This window comes from Microtus oregoni, unplaced genomic scaffold (genome assembly GCF_018167655.1).
Source record: "Microtus oregoni isolate MIOR12 unplaced genomic scaffold, Mior012 000020F_ref0000438, whole genome shotgun sequence".
In the NCBI taxonomy this organism is placed as follows: domain Eukaryota; kingdom Metazoa; phylum Chordata; class Mammalia; order Rodentia; family Cricetidae; genus Microtus; species Microtus oregoni.
The window spans coordinates 39,178,385-39,198,926 of record NW_024543079.1 but is presented as its reverse complement, the minus strand read 5'-3'; the positions used below and the strand labels follow the sequence as shown (position 1 = coordinate 39,198,926).

The following is a 20,542-nucleotide window of genomic DNA, read 5'->3' as shown; positions in this document are numbered from 1 at the left end:
CTTAGGTAATGGTGATTAAGCATTCTCAGTAAAAGAAATGCCAGATAATAAGGAAATCACATTTAGTGCTAACTAGAGAATCTGTGATAATCATTGTGGGAGGGCTAGGGATGTAGTTCAGGGGTGGGATGCTTACATGACATGTATGAGGTCCTGGATTCAAGCCCGTGAATCACAAATAATCATCATCATCATCATCATCATCATCATCATCATCATTTTTCTATCTTTGTGTGTGTGGCATATGTGTATGTTTGCATGTTTTACATGTATGTGGGCATACGTGTATGCTCATGCATGTATATGTGCATGCACGCAGAGGCCCGAGATTGATATCAAGAGTCATCCTTAATTGATCCTTTTCCACCTTATTCATTGAGGCAAGGTCTCTCAATAAAACCCAGAGTTCTTTGATATCACTTGTCTTCTAGCTAGCTTACTCTGAAGATCCTGTTTCTGCCTTCTAAGACTGAAATTACAGATGGACCTCCATAACCAATAGTCATTTATATGGGCTTTGGGAACCTGAACCCCAGTCCTCAAACTTGGTCAGTAAGCACTTTAACCAATGAGCCATCTCCTCAGCCAGAAATAATGATATTTTATATGCTCAGTCCGTGCAAGAGTCATGTAACGATAAGAAACGTACCTTGTTTAGAACGGCAGTGTTGAGGGTCAAAGCCCTGCTCTTTCACTGAAATGGGCATTTCTAGGAATTCTTAGCAAATAGTTGAATGCTGTGTTACTCAGTTGAAAACATTGTGACAGGAAGGACATTTCGACGGTCTGTCTGTCTGTCCTAATCTCCACTTAGCTTGAATGACATGCTGCTCCTGCTGCCGCCACCGCCACCGTTGGCTTAGGAGGGCAGCATCTTCAAATGTAACTTTTCCACTTCTGCCAACACTGTCAGCTAGGATCTGAATGGATGCAGAGTGTTCCGCTGGAGTCCTGACTGATTCGACCCACAGGATTCTGTTTTGTGCCTACTGAATCTTGACCACAGAAGACGCCATGGGGAGCATGTGTTCTTGAAACTGGGGGTTCAAGCAAGATAAAGAGTGATCCTGCCATGAGCAATGGACCTATAGTCAGTAAAGATGGAAGAGCCCTATCTCCACATGGGGGGAGGGATGGAAGAGAGAATCTCAAAGTCAGGTGAGAGGTGATGCTTTGTAAGCCTATGGGACATGTGGACCTCTGTTCTGTGAGTCGGTGCTAAGGTGGCATGTTACCTGTGGAGGACTTGATCTCTGGCTACTCCACGAGACAGTGTTAGCCTTTATAAAGACTAAGCAATTTGTCTTACTTTTCTCATATCTGTGACTGATCCCCGGCAGGAGGCAATTCAAAGGAGGAAGGATTTATGTAGGCTCGCAGCTCAAGGGTCCAGTCTACCATTGGGGAAGGCATGGCAGCAGGAGCTTCCTCACATCTTGTGGATGAGGGACAGGCGCTCAGCTGGCTTTCACCCATTTTTATCCAGGCCAGGTCCCCCAGCGGATGGGGTGGTTCAGCCTGCATTCAAAGTGGTTCTCCTGGCTCAGAGCAGTCCTCTCCTTAAAAGCTATCAGAACTCCCCCGCCCTCCCCTGTCCCTCCACACACATACACAAAGGTGTGTCGTCTCATGTACGTTCTATATGTTTACCAATCCAATCAAGTTGATAATCAAAATTACCCAAGGTAAAAGTCTTAGAGGAGTGTAAATGGGTAGGGAAGGAGCCAGAGCAAGGCCTCTGGGTGTTCAGTGAAAAATGCCAGTTATGCGTCACAACAGGAGAAAGATATTAAGTGATAACCATATATAATACAGAATATCAGACTAGGTAATGCGCACCTTTAATCCCAGCACTCGAGAGGCAGAGGCAGGTAGATAGCTGTGAGTTGAGAACAGCCTGGTCTACATAGCGAGTTTCAGGCCAGCCAGAGCTGTACAGTTAAGACTCAGCCTCAAAAACAAAACAAAAGCAATACAGAAACCTCATTTTACCAGTAGCTTAAATTTTATCCCCATCACATCTTTGGACCAAGATTCCCACCCCTTTGTGTGTAGATGCTTGTGTGTTTGCATGGGTGTACATGTGTGTGTGCATGTGTGTGTGGTAGCCAAAGTCCACATCGAGTGTCTTCCTCGGTAGCTCTCTTCCTCTTTTTCTTTTTCTGAGACAGGGTTTCTCACCAAGCTTGGAGCTCACTGAGTGGGCCAGACTGTCTAGTCAGCAATCCCCAGGAATCCCCACCTCCACCAGCAGTGCTGGAATGGAAGATGTATGTTGTACCAGTTTATGTGATGTCTCTCGTTGAATAGCTCAGGTGTGGGTCCTCACATGTGTGTGTGTCTGTGGCAAGCACTGTAACCCTGAGCCATCTCTCCAGCCCTGAAGATACTCACTCTTGCTTTTTAAAAAAAGGTTCATTTTAGTTTTTATGTAGGTGTATGTAGGTGTATGTATGTCTCTGTGTCAGTGTGTATACACACACATGGATCCCATGAAGTTTGATATAAGTACAAGTACTTATAACTGTATGTAGATGATGGGAACAAAACTCAGGTCCTCTGCAAGAGCAGCAAGCACTCTTCACTGCTGAGCCATCCTCAGCCCCAATTCCTCTTCTTTTTTGGTTTCTCTCCCAATATCCAGGTTCATCAAAAATCAAGTTGGCTGAAAATAATGGACAAGAAATTACTCAATATCAAACAGTCCACAATGGAAGTTAACTCCAACTGGTTCCTTTTGAAAAGGGCATATAATTGATGTAGCAAGTTTATTTGCTTTGCATTTCTGAATATTAACTATCAATCATGTTTAATTCCAGTTCTGTGAGGCTTGCAACCTTGGCAGTTCTTTGGGCAGTCTTCAGTGTGATCATTGCTGGAGTTGTAGTCAAAAGGGCACAAAGTGCTGGGAGGGACAGGTAGCCCTTTGACAGCATCAGCAGTGGGTGCTGCCTGTGAGTCAAGGCTCCTTGGTCCTTCTTCATCAGGTTTCCATCCTCCAACAAGTGATACAGGACAGAAATTGGTATCAGGGTCCCAGGAAAGCATGAATGGGAACTGTGAAGCCTCTTTTAAGGCCTCAGCTGTAGGATTCACTTTCTCGACATTCTACTGGTTGAACGAACCATATGTCCCTCTAGAATTCATGGGATGGATATAAAGACTCTAGCACAGTGTTCAAGCAGGAAACAGGCTCATCTGATTAGCTATTCATTTCTCCATGCCTTTCAACCTGGGTTTCCCCAAAAACATCTGGAGCTGGAAAAAGAGGCAAGACATACAAAAGCAGAAAAGGCTTACGCACAGAGGTCAAACAGTGGTGGGGTAGCACACCCTGAAAACTCCTATATTGTCAGGGCCTTGCTGAGTGAGAGGGTGGGAAGCTTAGGATTGCTGGCACAAGGCTATCCCATCCTGACTGGCGTTGGCTGTGCTGGCAGAGTCAATCAGAAGAGAAGACACTAGTGTGAGGAGGTGGGGATAGGCAGCCAAACAGGACAGAAATCCTTTCTTTCAGGTTACATAGGAATATATCCACAATCTTGATCCTAATGCTTCTGCTTGCTTCCTTATTTGCTATTTATTATCTTATGTGTCATACATACATGCAAGTACTTGCAGAGGCCAGAAAAGGGTATCAGATCCTTTGGAACTGGTGTTATAGGCAGATGTGAACCATCTAACCTGGGTGCTGGGAGCCAAACCTGAGTCCTCTGTTGCGGGATATTTGATGGCACTGTGTGAAAGACACCTTCTGATTGTTTTAATAAAGAGCTGAATGGCCAATAGCTTGGCAGGAGAGGGTAGGAGAAACTTCTGGAGAGAGAAACTCTGGAAGGGATCTGAGGCATGGAGAATTTGCCAGCGGACATGGGGAAGTTGAATGTCCAGTATGAGGAGAGGTAATGAACCGTGTGGCAGAGCATAGATCAATATAAATGGGTTAATGTAAATTATAAGACCTAGTTGGGAACAAGCCTAAGCTAAACCCAAGCTTTTATAATTATTAAGAAGTCTCCATGTCATTATTTGGGAGCTGGTGATCCAAAGAAAGTCTGACTACAGTCCTCTGAAAGAGCAGCAAGGGCTTGTAACCCCTGAGTCATCTCTGCAGGCCCTATTCAAGCACTTTTTTTATTAAGGGATTAAGTTTTTATTTTATTTTAAGATTTATTTTTATTTTATGTGTATGAGTGTTTGTTTACATGTAAATATATATATACCATGTGTGTCCCTGGTGCCCAGGGAGGCCAAAAGAGAGCACTGGATCCTCTGGAACTGGAGTTATAGAGATCTGTCTGCCACTATGTGGGTACTGGTAACTGATCCCAGGTCCTCTGCAAGAGCAGCAAGTATGCTTAACCACTGAGCCATATCGCCAGGCCCTACTCAGGTTTCATTTTTTTTGAAGCCTCTGAAATTTTGCAGTAGCTTCCTGATTGTAAGAGGTTATGACTATCTCCAGTGTGCCGCGTGTCGGTAAGCTTTTCAAGTCCATCATGGCACCCAACACAGGGCAGGACTACAGTTTAAATATTGGAAATGAAAGGAGGGGGATGATTATGAACTTATTAATAGGCAGAGCTGGATGGAAGCAGGGTGTACCACAGGAGCCCTATCCCATCTACACACTCAGTGCTCTACTGCAGTGAACATGGAGAAAACCAGAAGGACAGGTGTTTTAGACTATGTGAGCAATAGCTTGAGATTTAGAGAGTTTCTCACCAGGAAATGTTTGGTGTTCTTAGGCGGTTGGTGTTCTTTTCCAGTGTCTATGGTGCGCTCATTCCTGGAGGATTATGAGTATAGAAATAATCTTCCTCACCAGCCATTTGGTGCTTCTTCTTCCTCCTTCTCCTCCTCCTTTTCCCAGCAAATAGAAATCATGTAATTTCTGCCTCTGACCGTTAAGTCTACAGTTAGCACTAGACAAACCAAACCCATAGTGTTCTCTCACAAGCCCTCTTTCGAAGCCAGTTTCCCCCATTGGCAACAACCTGACAAGAGTTGGCCTCTCCGCCTTAATGGACCCCAAAGGGAACATTATCTTGACTAATTACATGACGGCATGTGGCGAGTTCGGGGACTGTATAGCATCTCATGGTTTTGAAATGTGTGGTTAAAGACATCTAGAGTTGACAGACTAGTTGGGGATTTGTCAAGAGTATTAATTACAGACTTGGAAATCTAGTCAGTTGCAGTCTGTCTTGTCGCATCTTGAAATGTGATCAAAGTCTTTTCAGTCCTTATTTCATGGTGCCTAACCACAGTGCGTGAAGAACAAAGCTTTTCATTAGAAATCACAGGTACAATAGGGCACATTTTTAAGGAAGAGGGCCTGAATGTGCCCTCCCCGCCACACTTCTTTCCCCTCTCCCCCTTTCATTTGGGAGTCACTATAGTTTCTGAACGCCTGAGATGGTTTTGGAGGGGTGTTGCAGAAAAAAATCAGTACTAAAATATGGGCAGCACACAAGGACAAGGGCGGGGCCCATAAAAGTGGTTTTTAAAACCATGAAAATAAACTATGAAGCCTGGAGGTTGTTGTGATTTAGTCAAAGAAATGTATAGCTAGCTTTATGAAGACTTGAAAAAAATGTCAGAGTTGTAGTATGTAGCTACTTTGGGGAAAGAAAAACAGGCCTCTGCCCTTGTTCAGATCTAGAAAAATAATCCTTTATTTTCTCTGCCTTGGATGTGGTGTGTGTGTGTGTGTGTGTGTGTGTGTGTGTGTGTGTTGGCATTCAAATCACAGAAAATGAAATAGAAACAGCCAGCCAGTGCAACTTCTCCAAAGCTCTAGCCTGCCACAGCCCCTCCTTTCTGGGAAGTCTATCGGGATGTACCTACCGTGGCTAGCAGAGTGCGGACCGCTAGTCCGTTTACCACTGTTGGAGAGCACGGAAAGTGATGGGCGGCGCTTAGCCTTGGCTTGCTTGGTGGTCCATCCAGTCTTGGACCCTCGCTCCCTGCCTTTCAGGCTCTCTTGGCACCTTCTGCCGCTCCATCTTTTCAGAGACTCTTCTTGTCAATTGCCTCTACGCGCCAGAGGGTGGCACTCCAGAGGTGGAGAAGAAGGGCGGGAAGAAGAAAAGGGAGCTAAGAGGAGGCAGTGTTAATTCTCAGACTTTGGTCTCTTAGTTACCAAGATAATCTTGGGAAAGAGCTCCAACCCATAAACCCTTAGCAGAAAAACCTAGATTTCGGCAGGACCTGGGGGTCAGAGACTTAGAAATTTTAAAGAAGATACAGGTTTATTTGAAACAATAACTTCCTGTGTTGTGGAGAATTTCAGCCCTTGTGAGTGATTGGGGGCGGATGGAAAGTCCTCCGTGAGCGCGCCCACATCCGACCTGTCCCTTTGTGTTGTGTTTTGCAGTTGCTGGATTTGTGCGAGTCCGTGAAGGATGACGCCCTGAAGGTGATCTCTGCCTTTAACATTCCACACACCAACCTCCATGCACCAATCGCAGGAATTCCCAACCCCCGGGCTGCCTGGGCCTTCTACCCCGCGCCTACGCCAACGCTGGTGCGGGAAGGGGCGCGCTCCCAGCTGTCCAAACTGTGAGCCAGACTATTAACCAGCAGGGCAAGAAATGTAGTGGCCCGTCCGCAGCTTGCCATGGAGTTCCCTTCAAATACTCCCAGAGTAGGAGCAGGGGCCAAAGTGACAGGTGCACGACCACCATACTCGGGGGTTTTGGGTCACGCAGAGGAGGAGATCTGGCTAAGGTTGACAAGGCTCAGGACAGGTTATGGGGAGGAGGACGGGGGGGGGGAGGGGCGGGAGAAGGAGACTAGATGGAAACCCGGGGAGTACAGTGATTTATCCTGGTCTGTTAACCTCTCCTGGCCCTTGCCTTGACCTCTCCCAGCCGCTGCGCTGGATCCTCAGACGATTCGGTGGTCTTGCCCAGAGCCTGATGCCACCAAAGACCTTTGCTGTCATCAGTGACTCAGATTCCAAGTGACTTCGAAAAACTCTGGTGCTGGGGGAAAAAATCAAAACATAAAAATCAAACACCCTCGGGCAAAAGAGGCGGAGGAAAGCTCCCAAGTGCGGGCAAAAGTTCAACAAGGGGTGCTTAGTGAATCAGACTTGCTTCAAGCTCTGCTAGAAAACGGGCTGGCGAGAGAGAGGGGAGCGTGATCCTGGAGTCGAGCTGGTCCCACCAGGTAGGCGATCTCCGGACCGCAGGACGACGCGCGACAAACGTTTCATAGCACTACACTATAATCTGCCCTTTAGAAAAGCGTAGACGCAAGGTTTAATAAGTTAAGCGATAGAAAAATGCTCCCGCAGCTTGGAGGGGTAGGGGACGCGGGCCTGGGGAATCGCTGCAATAAACTGGTTTTGGAATTTGGAGAGATTGCACAGGCGGAAATGAATTTCTCATTTATGTCCTGACTTTGGCGTTGCCCGGTTTCACTCTTAACTCTAGCTATCGTCTCTCTTCCTTCTCTCTATATCGCGTTGCCAGCCTCGGGAAGGCACGGGTGACCCACTAGCCCTTCCCACGTTGCTCTTCTCTGCCAGCAAATTGATCCCAGGAGTTCTTCTGACACTGCGGGGGGGGGGGGGGGGAGGCTACAAGGGCCCAAGGGCTCGCAGCCACCTGTCGTGAGGCATTTGGTGGAAGCTCGCTAAACTGCCATATTCTCCGGTGATGCAAAGAGCCTCCACTTCCAGACCATCTCCCTGATTAAGTCCTAAATAAGAGCACATAGCCCAGTCTGTTGCTTTCCCCAGTGCCTGTATGGTTTCTTTTAGCGTGCCCAGAGTTGCAAAATCGGTAGACTCCTGGGTAGCCTGCTCCTACAAAGAGAAGGGGCGATAAAGACTTTCTTTTTTCTTGTGTGGTTCTTTTCTAGCCCGATTTGGAGGTGCCGGCTCCCGGCCAAGAGCGCGGAGCAGGCAGACTTGTTATTGGCCGAGGACTCTAGGAGCAGTAGCAGACCGGGTTGCATGGGTGGGATGCGGAGTGGACAACGCACAGCGCTAACTCGCAGCCTTGGTCAGGATAGAACTGGATCTGCCGCTGCTTGGCTGCATCCACGCCAATGCCCTGTGCGCTCTTGTAGCGAACACCCCTCACCCACAGAAGGGACATGGCTTTGCCGTGAGTCCCCCAGCTCCCCTGGGAACCAGTGGCTTCTTTGATCTCTCTCAGGATTCACCTGAGAACCAAGACTTTAACCCAGGGCTGTGCTGTGTCACGCTGACGTTAGAACCGCCTATAAACACCGAAATGACCAAGATGGTTCGAAGTTGGGACGATAGATCGCGTCACTTGTTCATGAAAAGGTCACTTCCTTCTCTCTGCCAGCCTGGATGCAGGCTGGGTAGTCCTTAAATCGAGTTTCTTTAATCTTCACACTTAGGATGCCGGATGTTCCATTTCCAGAACAACTTCTCCAGGTGTCCGCGGTGAGAGAGTGAAAGGGGTTGGGGGTGGGGTGTGTGGCACCATTGACTTCAAGACTTCGACTGGGTACACGAAGGCCTCAGGAGGATCAGGGGATTTTTCGACTCCCATATGGCTTTGCCAGCACAACCCGAAATCTGCTGCTCCGTCCGCAGTCGCCAGCTTCAGCCGGCTGATGGACAATTCTTGGCGGTAGTCTGAGCCCCCAAAATTTAAAGACATAACGCACGGCACAACCGTCTTTCCTCAGTAGACCATCCCCATTTTTCCTTATAGTTATCCTTTTATAGTTTCTTTCTCATTCCCTATTTTATATGCTTGTCGTGCACGCCTATTGCGACCCGAAGCTGAGCTGTAGACCTAGGATCTCCCTGACTTTTCTCAACTGTCCTTCCTACCTCTTAAGAAACTGGGCACTGGGGAAAACAACAACAGCAACAACAACACACACACCACTCACGACCAGGGAGAACCTAAATGGCGACGCAAGACAGTGGTGTTGAAGAGTCCTGCATTGAGGCACAGCTGAGGAGGGGTGAACATTTTGCTAATTTGGGTTCCCCGGAGGCCATAAATTTTTGGAGAGGACAGTCAAAGGCTAGTGCCCATTCTTGCACCAACCCAGGCCCCATGGTTTGGGGCTGAGAAGCTCCGCAAAGCAAGCGCGCAGGGACTCGTTCTCAGACTTCCCACTGGTGCCCGAGGCAGGCTGGACACAGCAGTGTGCCCTGAGCGCCCCCTAAGTTCCGCTCTGCGAGGTGGCCGCTCCCGGCGGACAGGGAGGGGCAGAGAGGGGCGGGTACGTTTGGGGTGGAGGAAGGGCTTGCAAGCAGCTGCCCGCAGGCCAAGTCACTAGGGTAAACACGCTGGGGTGGGCGGAGCGCGCGCGCGGCGGGGCTACCCTCGCCAGTACCTGTCGCAGCCTGCACGCGCCAGCGGCCAGGGGGGCCGCGGGAGTGGGGTGGGGCTTGCTTTCCGGCTGAGTGAGGGCTGGACCGAGCGGGGGCGGAGCCCGCGGTGATTGGGCACAGGAGCGGGGGCCCAGTAGGAGCAGAGTCACTGGGCCAGGCTGGTTTCACTTCGCTCCCTGCAGGCACTGGGTCACCAGCTGGTTGGAGCTCTGCGGTCCTTGCCGCCGTCGCCGTCACCGGATTCCTGCAGCCGCTCTGCGAACCGTGCCCCACTTAAATCTGCCCAACCTCTGCTGCTCCCCCGCCGCCACCGCCTCGGCGCCCTTCCCCTGGCCCTCATCCCCCCAATGTCTGACTCTGATTCTCGGACTGAGAAACGCAAGGTAAACTCTCCGCGATTCGCGATTTTCGGGGCGCAGGCCGGGGACGGATGGAAGAGAGGCGCCTCACCCGCAGAGAGTCTCTGGTGTCGCACGTGCGGGCGGAGGCGCTGGTTTGTCCCGCTTGGCGCGCGGCTGCAGGAGGCGAATGCGGCAAAGTCCGGCCTCGGTTCCTGCCTAGCAGGGCATTTCTGGGAAAAGGTCGTAGGCACAGAAGCTGCGGGTATTTAGCCGAAGTCTGGCTTGGGTCGGGATGCCGCACGAAGGGTTGTTGAGGCATCTTTCGCGGGCCGGGAGGGCGCGTAGACTCGGCTTGGAGGCGAGGATCCGCCGACTGCGCGTCCAGCCGGGAAGCGTCGCCGCGAGCCAGGCAGCCCGGGAGAAGTAGCCGCGCGTTAGCCACGGGCCGGTAGACTTGGCTCTTCGCTGGCGCTGCTTCATTGCGGAGGTTTATTAAAATCACACGCGCCCTGACTTTGCTTGTATTCATTCAAGCCACGGTTTGGCCACAGTGCCCGATTTTGTTGCACAGATGTCCCCGTCGGCCCGGTTCAGTTTGCGAGCGTCCTGTGGACGCCGAGGGCCACAGTATCTACAGGAGCCGAGAGATCGCGTAGGCGTCCCAGGACCACTTAGGGCACGCGAGTTCCGAGCCACGGGCAGCTGACTAACCGATCGGCTCTATGAAGCGGGATCGCAGCGGGACCCAGTCGCATAGGCTGGTGGCTCTGTGATCTCCCGGGCCTATGGCCCCTAGGCAGGCACTGCTTGTGAAAGGCTAACTGGACCCTGGGGGCCGGGGGTTTGGAGGTACATGCCCGAGAGACCCGAGATGGTCGTTCATATATGGTGCGTGTCGGTGACACATGGGGCACAACAGGTGAAGTTGCAGAGAAGTTCAGCTCGGGACAGCGAAGGCCATTACGGTCTTTGCCCCGAGTGGCCTGGAATGGGATCCTGGTCCTGCGGATCCCAGGAGGGCGCGGGTCCCGCTTTGTCTCTAGAGTCCCGCTGCCCAGGCGGCGGGAACTCCCGCAGGGCGCGCGGCGTCCGGACCGGGCCCAGGGGCGGGGCGGGGCGCGGAGCGAATCAGCCCGGCCCCCTAAGTTCTAGCCGGAGCCGCGGCGGCCGGCACAGCCTGAGTGGCGCTGGGCGGCGAGTTTGTCAACAATCGCCGCGCCTTCGGCTGCCTGACCCGTAGGCGCCGCCCCCGCCGCCTCTGCCCATTGGCTACGATGGGGAGCCACCGAGCGCGGGCCAATGGGGAGCATTGGCAGCCGGCGCCAGCGGCGCGGGGCTGGCGGTGCCCGAGCGGCGGCCGGAGCTGCGCGCGAGGGGCGGAGCGGGAGGAGGCGGAGGATGATCCCGGCGGCGGCCGGTGCAGCGCGGGCCAGAGGCGCGGCGCGCGAAACCTTAGGCTCCCCAGCGGAGCGTGGCGGCGGGCGGACGGGCAGGCGCGGGACTCTGGAGCCCACGGCTCGGCTTTGTTTTCCTTGCCTTCTCGGTGGCGACGCTCAGGGGTCGTCTGATCGGCGCTGGACACCGCGCTCGGAAGGGAAGGGGAGGACGTGAGTTTGCGAGGTGGCTCTGGGAGTTAAAGAGTCTACGGGGTGGAAGCAGCCGCGCGCCGGCTATTGCCGAGCGCGCGCAGCTAGATGTGGAACTTGCAAGGGGATGGCTCTGATGGCCCCCATTTGGAAGTGGACACATTCCGGCAAGGTTGCTCCCGAGAGAAATGGTTTCGTGTTTGGGGTGGCGCGCAGGGGGCTGGCAGCAGGAGGGACCTTGCGGCCGAGGGCGCTCGACCCGGGCGGAGCTGCGCTCGGAGTTACAAACTCTATTGTGACGCACTTACTACGACTGACGGCCGCTGCCAAACCTTCTTCAGACTTGCTGCCCTCAGCATTTTCGGCAAACAATGGGGCCGGAGCAGGGAAGGCGGCCAGCCGCCTGCAGTCTCTGCATCTGCGCCCGCTCCTGTGCTCCAGCGCAGCGTTTGAGCCCGGGAAATGAGAGCCCGCTGGGACTTTCATACTTGATACAAGTTTGTCCTGAACGAAAAGCACGAAATGTAGTAGACTTCCCACGAGCTGCTCCTCAGGAAACTTCTGTGCTTGTGTGTGTGCGAGAGCGCGCCAACCTCACAAGCTATCGAGTGGATACTTTGTTTTGTTTGGTGGTCCAATTTAGTTTCACCCGACACCAAAATAAACACCTTCATTATTTTGAGTGCACTTTTAATCTTACTCGGAAGATAGAAAAGTAAACATAAAGATGTGCGGTTCACTCTGGACTTTGTAAGGAGTAGGTGAAATGATTTTATAACTTAGTTCGCTGAAGATAATCTTTTTTCTCCTGGTTTTCTTGCAGAAAAAAAGACCAAATGGCCAAGCAACCTTCTGATGTAAGTTCTGAGTGTGACAGAGAAGGTGGACAATTGCAGCCTGCTGAGAGGCCTCCCCAGCTCAGGCCTGGGGCCCCTACCTCCCTACAGACAGAACCGCAAGGTAATCCCGACGGCGAAGGGGACCGCTGCCCCCACGGCAGCCCACAGGGCCCGCTGGCCCCAACGGCCAGCCCAAGCCCTTTTGCTACCAGATCCCCACTTTTCATCTTTGTGAGAAGATCTTCTCTGCTGTCCCGGTCCTCCAGTGGGTATTTCTCTTTTGACACAGACAGGAGTCCGGCACCCATGAGTTGTGACAAGTCAACACAAACCCCAAGTCCTCCTTGCCAGGCCTTCAACCATTATCTCAGTGCAATGGGTAAGCCATACCCGGGTAAGAAAAGAGGCAGTTGGTGTGTGCTTGTTTGAATATTGGTTCAAGGGTGTGGGTAGCATTTGAAGCCTCGGTCAAGTGACTTATTTTATATTTTGATGGAAATGGAAGATGTTTGGAGATTCCCGACAAATTTTTTTTAATTCGCAAATTTTGTGACATGAATTTATGGAGGTACAAACATCAACCTATTGAGTTGCAAAGTTTGAATCTCTGCAGCCTTCAAGCTGAAGCTTATAACCATGGTATGATTGCTTTTAAATGCTAAGCTTAGATATTAATATCATTGGGTTGGAAAGGGACCTGGTCAGATATATAAAATATTTAATAACCACCGGGAAGGTAAAGGAAGAGATGGACATGTTGGTCATTTCTGAAGACAGCGCCTGCAGAGATTGTGTGTCACAGAACCAACATAGAGCCCTGAAGATGGTTTTATGGCTAAATTCTCCCTAAAGCTCATTCTTGCTTTAAGGGATTGAATTTAGTATGGATGGGATCAGATTGTAGATTTTTATTTCAAGGGCTAAAGTCAGTGTTAGAATGTGTTTTTTAAAAAATATATTCTTGTTTTTGAGATTTCATTCATGCTACGGTTTCATTTGATTAAACTCATCCCCTCCCCCTAACAACTCCCAGATCTGTGTATGTGAGAATCTTAACCAAGAGTGGCAGAAAATATCAATGACAATGCACAGTAAAGCTGTTGAGGTAGGGTCAGTGGCGTTTTGGAGAGTTTGCCCCATCAGCACTGAGGTTCCCCCTACTGTGGCTGTGGGAACATGAGGTCTTAGAGTGCATCGCAACCAGGCCTGCGGGTTCCAAAGTCAAATGTCCCAACATTTAAACATTGACAACTACACTAGCTCCTTTAGTGAGTGTTAAAAGCCAGATTGAGACATCTGTAGACTTGATTTGACTCTTAGAACAAGCTTATGACTTGGGCTGTGCACATTTCTGGTTCACCCCAGGAAAGGATGGCTCTGTACGTTGCATCTCCACCAAAAACAAAAGTCTGTATCTTGGTCCTTCTCATCCAGAACCATGTTTGGTGTGTGTCCCACTAGCCAGTCCTGTAGAAGAAGACATCAGGAACGTGTTCATGGTGTCCGATAGCACATTTGGTATCTGAGCCATATGTTAGCTGCACATTGCCTGAGTTCTGGGGACTGTTAAGTCCTCTTAACTGAAAGGAACTGGAAGTCCTGTGTCCGTTATTACTTTAGCTATTACTGGCAGTAGTGTTCCTGAGCAGGCACTTGCCACCGTTCCACCCTGAAGCAGCCTAGGGTATGCACACATCTACAGCATGTGCTGAGTTAACAGGGCTCCCTGGTATATGTGCAGTAAAAGCTGCCTTTTAAGGACCCTCTGGAAGCTATTAGGGTTTTACACTGCTGGCCAGGCTAATGGTCTCTGCAGGTGGTGGGATAATCTGGGGAAATATTTTCTCCTTCCCTGCTAACTAGTGGACGAGTCCGTGCCTTTTCTAATGGGAAGATGGTCACAGTTGTTTTGTTTGGGGTCCCGTACTCTTTGGGAAGCCAATTACAGATCATTCACCATGATTGGAGATGACAGATCAGGGCTTTAAAGATCACAATCTCCATTTTTATACAGAGTTGATTGTTATACCTGTGCAGTAGTAATTGGGAGGATAGCTCAACATCTGGTAAGCTGTGGGTTTAAACTATAAGTTACGGGGGTTTGTGTGAAATTAATGCACCAAGGTAGGGTTTTAACAGTAAGTTCTTGAGAGATTTGATTGAGGAAAGGTTATGTTGGGATGGGGTGTGGCAGAAGTTACTGATGGGTAAGAGGACCTAGCCAGATATTAAGTTAAATACACTTAGAATGTTCACAAATATAGTGATATTTCATTTGTATTTTAATAAATAAAGCTTGCCTGAAGTTCAGAGAGTAAAACAGCCATCCACTGGCTCTTACCTCTTCCTCAGTCCAAAATGGCACCCCTGCCTCCAGGAATCCTCAGAATGAGACTGTGTGAGAGCTGTGTCCTCCCGTCTTATATTCCTCTCTAGTGCTGGGATTAAAGGTGTGCACCATTACTGCCAGGTTTCTATGGCAAACTAGTGTGGCTACTGGGATTAAAGGTGTGTGTCACCACTGTAAGGCTGATCAGCTCGGCTGCTTTACACTCTGAACTTCAGGCAAGCTTTATTTATTAAAATATAAAAGAAATATCACTGCACACACTGATGCTTTTTTTCTGGCTCTCCTTGGTATTGCTTCTGCCCATAGACTGCTGAGCTGAGCTGAGCTGTGGTCTCTATCTTTTTGGATTTCTTTAGTATTTTTTACTCAGCCATTAAGATCTTCAATGGTGCTTTTGATAAGTTATTGCAAAATACATTTTTCACAAAGGAGCCTTTATGATTGGTATGACCCACTGGAACACAAATGGGAGGTTACACAGAGGTCCTGCTTAGCTCGGGGCTCCTCTTCTCCCCTGGCAACATGTGATAGGAGACATGGAGTGTGTCTTAAAAGCTATGTCCTACCACGAGGACGAGATGTAGTGTTCCCTCCTGGGGAAAAAGCTATGTCCTTGTATCCTACCCTCACTAATGTGTTGAGAGAGAACCTAGGGCTTTTCCCATTGAGGTAAATTCTCCTCTACTGAGCTGAACCCTGCATCCTTGTGTCTTTACCATAGTGGGAAAGGAGAGTCTCATTGGAGATACACAGCAGATAGGTACTGTATTAGACATGGCTTCAGTTCCCTCCATATCCGGTTTTTCTAAAAACATCTTGAAAGGGCATTTTGTTTACACTGTGGAGATCAGTGTAACGGAACTACCCTTTTCCTTGATTCTTGCCTCCATACACTCTGGGAGAATTGACTTGACAAACCATTTCTTGGTGAACGCCTGATTGTCTTTAATAAAAAACCTTCCACACACCCACTGGCTGCCTTTTCTAGTGTCTTTAATGCCGGTATAATCTAGAAATGCAAAGTAGATGAACGTTGATCGACAGTACCGTCTCTGTGAGGTGTTTGTGAACGCCTCAAACTTTGGACTTGTTCCTGACATAGCAGAATTTGCGGGTGAGCGTTAATTCCCATTCTTCCTTGTATCCCTCAGCATCCTATGGCAAGTGGTCCCTTCTTTAGATGAGATCTCTCTTCGGGAAATAGGACATCCTTCCTATGCCAGAGTATGCCTAGCGGGAGATGTTGAGATCAGTGGAGATCTGTCTGGGAGCCTGTCCATAGGGTTGTGTTTTGTTTTTAGCATGCCGGGAATGGAATTGAGACCCCACATAGAGCAGGATTTGACAACACATATCTAATCCCAGCACATTCATGGTGAGATGGAGGTGTCCTCTGACCTCTGAGTTTGTGCCCTCTGTCACAGACACAACACACATGTGCGTGTGTGTATACACACAAGTAAATGGAGTGGTTTCCTGGGCTATCCCTATAGACACTCGTGTCACGTGCATACAGGGAGTGTTTCGTTTGTTTTCCTGCCCTATTGCACTAACCAGAACTTCGTAATTATGTTGGATGGAAGTCATAAAAGCTGTCTCAAGGGACGGCAGCTTTCTGTTTAAAGAGTAAAGCCATTAACCATATAACTATGTTAGCTATAGGTATTTTGGAGATACTTTTATAAAAGTAATAAAAATTAGGCCAGGCGGTGGTGGCACACTCCTTTAATCCCAGCATTAGAGAGGCAAAGGCAGGCAGATCTCTGTGAGTTTGAGGCCAGCCTCGTCTACAGAGCAAGTTCTAAGACAGGCTCCAAAGCTACAAAGAAACCCTGTCTCAAAAAACAAACAAACAAAAAAGTATTAAAAATTTGGAAATTTCACCCAGACACCTAAGTTCCTGAGAATTTTCAGAGTTAGGTTTTGATGATATGTTTACACAGATTCTGTTAGCCTCTTGGTGTGATGGATTTCGGTGTTGGATTTGCAGTGTTAATGTTCTGTATGCCTGGGATAAATCCTACTTGGGCAGAACATATTATTTGTATACACTGCTGGATTGAATGGAGTATTTTATTGAGCGATTTTTACACCTTGAGAGGTGTCTGTTATGGCTGACTGCTATTGATATTAAGGCCTTAATGAGTTGAGAAATAGTCTCCCTCTTGTATTTCCAGAAGAAACTATGAAAAAGCAGTATTAATGCTTTGGGTTTTTTTTTGTTTTGTTATGTTAAAGCCAGTATTGACTTCTCTTGTGAGAACGTGGTCTTAGATTTCTGGTGTTTTGAGTGGGGGTATACGTTTTAGATTCCAGACTTAATTCTGTGTGTTTGTGTGCTTTTGGGGGGGCTATTCTGGTTGTCAACTTCTTGATTATACTCTGGTAATTTGTGGGTTTTGAGAAAGGGGAATATTTTTCTAATCTGTTGAATGATTGGAAGAAGCATTTGTAGCATCCTTATTATTTTAGATGAATGCAGGTTCTGTTGTGATAACTACTGTGGCATCCCCCAACCACTGATGCATTTGAATACTTGGTCCCCATTGGTGGAACTGTTTGGGATGGATTAGGAGGTGTGGCCTTGTTGGAGGAAGTGTGGCAGTGGGGGCGGGCTTTGAGGTTTCAAGTGGCTGCAGTCAGAGATAATGTGCCCTTTAAGAAGGAGCCTAGGCAGTTTGGATGCTCAACTTACTAGACCTGGATGGAGGTGGGGGTTCCTTGGACTTTCCACAGGACAGGGAACCCTGATTGCTTTTCGGGCTGGGGGGGGGGACTTAATTGGGGGAGGGGGAGGGAATTGGGAGGCGGTGGCGGGGAAGAGACAGAAATCTTTAATAAATAAATAAATTTTAAAAAAAACTCAAAAAAAAAAAAAGAAGAGAGATGGGAGTCCCCAGCTGTAATTCCAGCTGCCACCCCATCTCTCTGCCATCGAAAGCTTTGGCCCTCTGGAACCTTAAACCCAATTACACTTTATTTTATAAAGCTGCCTTGCTTGGCCTTGGTGTTTTAGCTCAGCAATAGTATAGTACAACAAACAAAAACACCTGCCAGTCTTCTTAGAGGTTTGTTTTCTTGCTTCTTGTAATAAGTGATTTTTGTTTCATTGATTTTTCTTTTTTCCTGTATCCACCCTTTGTTTTTTTCTCTTTGCTTTTTTTTGTTATTGGTTTTCCCCCTCTAGCTTTTTGAGCCTAGGAACAGAGTATGGTCTTGAGGCCTTTCCTTTTCGCTGGTGTGAGGGATTCAGAGCTGGAAGTCTCCTGGGCCCCCTTGCTTGGGTTGTTGCCCACATGCTGTGATGGAATGGTTTTTATCTTCATTGAACTTGTACCTAGCTTTGTCCTCTTTGAGGTCTACCTAGAAGCACAGTGTTTCCTCTAGAATATGAGGCTCTCCTCTTGTCCTCTGGTACTCCCTTTATAGTTCTGTTTTGCTGAGGTGTCATCAACTTTGGAGAATGATGCAGGAATTCTCAAAACGAAACAACCTGCCTATTGTGTCTCCTACTTCATTAGTTCTGTTGTTGCTGCAAGTTTTGCATTATGTAATGTCAATATATTAACCCTTTTAAAAGAAAAAAATGGTGATTGATGTCTATAGGGTCTGTCTTCCTCTGCCCTTCATGTCCCCAAGATACATGCATTACGTTTAAAGTGCATTGTTTTATTTAGTGCATTTATAGGTTGATCTGCTGTGGGCCTGCAACATCACTTTGCACTGGCTCCTTCAGTGAGTGTATATTGTGTAGCTAACCCTACCTTGTAGCCTCTTCCTTGCCGCTTCGTTGGAGATTTGCAGCTAGAATTGTCTACTGCTACCTTGATAAAGGACTAAGGACTGCATCTGCCGGTCAAGAGTTGGAGCCAGGTGGCCATATTGCCCCACCAGTACTACTTGGCAGGGCAGCAGGATTGCTTCTCCCAGACAGGGACTTGACACTCAGCCCACAGTGTCTCCTGCTGGAATCTAAGTGACCCCAGTCGTCCCTGGGCTGGGGCTGGACTGGAAGATCTCTCTCCAATGGCCATGCTTAAACTAAGTAGGTTTAAGCCCACTTACAGTTGGGTTCTTTGTTGTTCAGTCATCCTTTCCTAGGGGCCCTTGGTGAGAAGAGATAGTTAGTTCTTGGTGCATTCTCTCCGACTGCCTGCTTCTGGAGCAGCCTGTCCGGGCTATGTGAAGGCAATGAAGGCTAACTACCCCGGTGTCAGTCTTCAGTGCTGAGCCCCAGAAGCCCTCCTCTTTCCCCTTGCCCATTTTTCTGTGCTTTGCACACAACGTTAATGCTCTCTTATGATCAAGGCAGACCTGGATATGGAGCTGCCCTCCCTTGGGGATTCAGGGGTCTGTATCTTTTAACTAGGTCGTGTTTGCCATTTGTGTTTACTCCATTCAGGATGTCATAACAATTCCAGGCTGAATGGCTTAGCGGCGGTTCACTTCCACAACTGCAGGGGCCAGGCATCTAAGATCAAGGTGGATTTGGTGTCTGAAGAGGCTCCCTCTTCTTGGCTCAATAGCCGCCACCCCCAGGTGTCATCACTGGGGAAGCTAGATTATGGTGTCTCTGGGGTAGAGACCCCAGAAAAGGCACCTATCCTACTCAAAGGACCCCACATTTTAAAACTGACACGTTGGTGGCTGTGCACCATCAAATTAGAACAAGGTGATGTTGATTGACCTTGGCCACAGAGAATTCAGAGTTTTCAAAATCATCTCTTTCGCCTTTTGCTATTTCTGTCTACATGGAATAACATTAGAAAGAGACTAGCCATGTCCTCTTTTTAATAACTATCACGTATGTTGTCGTTCTCATTTGCCCTGTGTGACTGGTGGCCGGGCCCGGGACTGTGCTCCGTTGCTTCCTGTATGTGTGGATAACCAGATCTAATCCCATAATAGGTAATGCCCCTAGGGGCGATTAGTAAAGAAAATCCCAAGTCTTATAGTTGTATGTGATTAGATTATAAGGTAGAAGAGATAGCCTGGAGAGGGATTGGTTTTAGTTTATGTACAGGAAGCTGGAGAGGGGGACAGGTGCAGGATATCTGTCTACTTACAGCTGGCGCTCTGTCCTGGACAGTGGTGCCTAGCAAGGGCAGCATGGGACAAGGCTTTTCATACACACACATATATACCCATACACGCACACACATATACAAATAAGTCTTTAAAAAACTAATAGTGGCATGAGGGACATGCCCTGACATGTTCTTTTAAAATTAAAATTGTTGATAGCAAGTTTGTTTTTAGAGAAGTTCATAGACATAAAAAGAAGAAGAAAATATGTCCAGCTGTAAGCAGTGTAGAATGGACCATCTCCAGCCCCTAGGCCCCTGTCAGTGCCCTTCTTGTTTGCCTCTCTCTTCAGCCTTGTACAACCACGCAGAGCAAGTCTAAGCAGGCTCTTGGCTGCTCCTCTGTTGACCCAAGGACAGCGCATCTGTCAAGTCTGTCTCTAGTCTCCTCGTCCATCTTGTGGGGACCCGAGTTCCCCACATGCTGTGGGAGCTTGGACAGGAATCCCCCAGTGGGGACTCATTGCTTCTTCTTGCCTTCCAGGAGGTGCCCCTGCTGGCCATAGGCACAGCTGGCATGCAACATTCTCTGTGATGTCTGTGGAAAGGAACTGCCCTTCTGGAGCCTAAGAAACTCACAGGGAAGTCTGTGGGAGTACGGCTGTGTGTAACTCAAAAGCCCTCTGGTTCCAGACCAAACAAGCAAAGAGGGGAAACTCTTTCCTAGAGACTCTCTCGAGTGGGGGAGGGAGGTCTGAACTTGTTGCGGGTCAGCTGGTGGACCTGAACTTCACCCTGAGAAGAACCTTGGCTTCTCTGGCAAATCTTTGGACCGTGCAGGGGTAGCTGGAAACCCTGCCTGTACCAGCTCTGTCTGGCTTGGGGTTGAGCCTAGGCCTCCTGCTAGAGATGGACCATTTGATGTGGCAGAAACTTGCCGAGAGTTCAGAAGTGTGTCTTTTAGAAGCAGAGAACCACTTTCCCCTGCAGGCCAGTGTTGTGGACCAGCCTGTTACTTCTGAGAAGGCCTGATGTCTGATCACTCAAGACTGCCCCTGTCACTTG

General features: G+C 48.9%; 2 protein-coding genes across 3 annotated transcripts in view; both read left to right on the top strand.

The window, feature by feature from the left end:
- Positions 1-6,610, top strand: part of Acoxl (acyl-CoA oxidase like) — a 238,241-nt gene extending 231,631 nt beyond the window's left edge. Inside the window, exon 17 of the mRNA XM_041670171.1 lies at positions 6,380-6,610. Coding sequence (XP_041526105.1) covers positions 6,380-6,568 — 189 coding nt within the window. The 3' untranslated portion in view covers positions 6,569-6,610. The remainder of the gene's footprint in view (positions 1-6,379) is intronic.
- Positions 6,611-9,625: 3,015 nt separating this feature from the next.
- Bcl2l11 (BCL2 like 11) overlaps positions 9,626-20,542 on the top strand; it is a 36,761-nt gene continuing 25,844 nt past the window's right edge. Inside the window, exons 1-3 of one of the 2 annotated variants that reach the window (XM_041670899.1) lie at positions 11,077-11,285; positions 12,088-12,224; positions 12,393-12,482. In XM_041670899.1, coding sequence (XP_041526833.1) covers positions 11,077-11,285; positions 12,088-12,224; positions 12,393-12,482 — 436 coding nt within the window. Of the gene's footprint in view, positions 9,721-11,076; positions 11,286-12,087; positions 12,483-20,542 lie in introns of those variants that run through there. The other variant, XM_041670900.1, reaches the window with a different exon arrangement.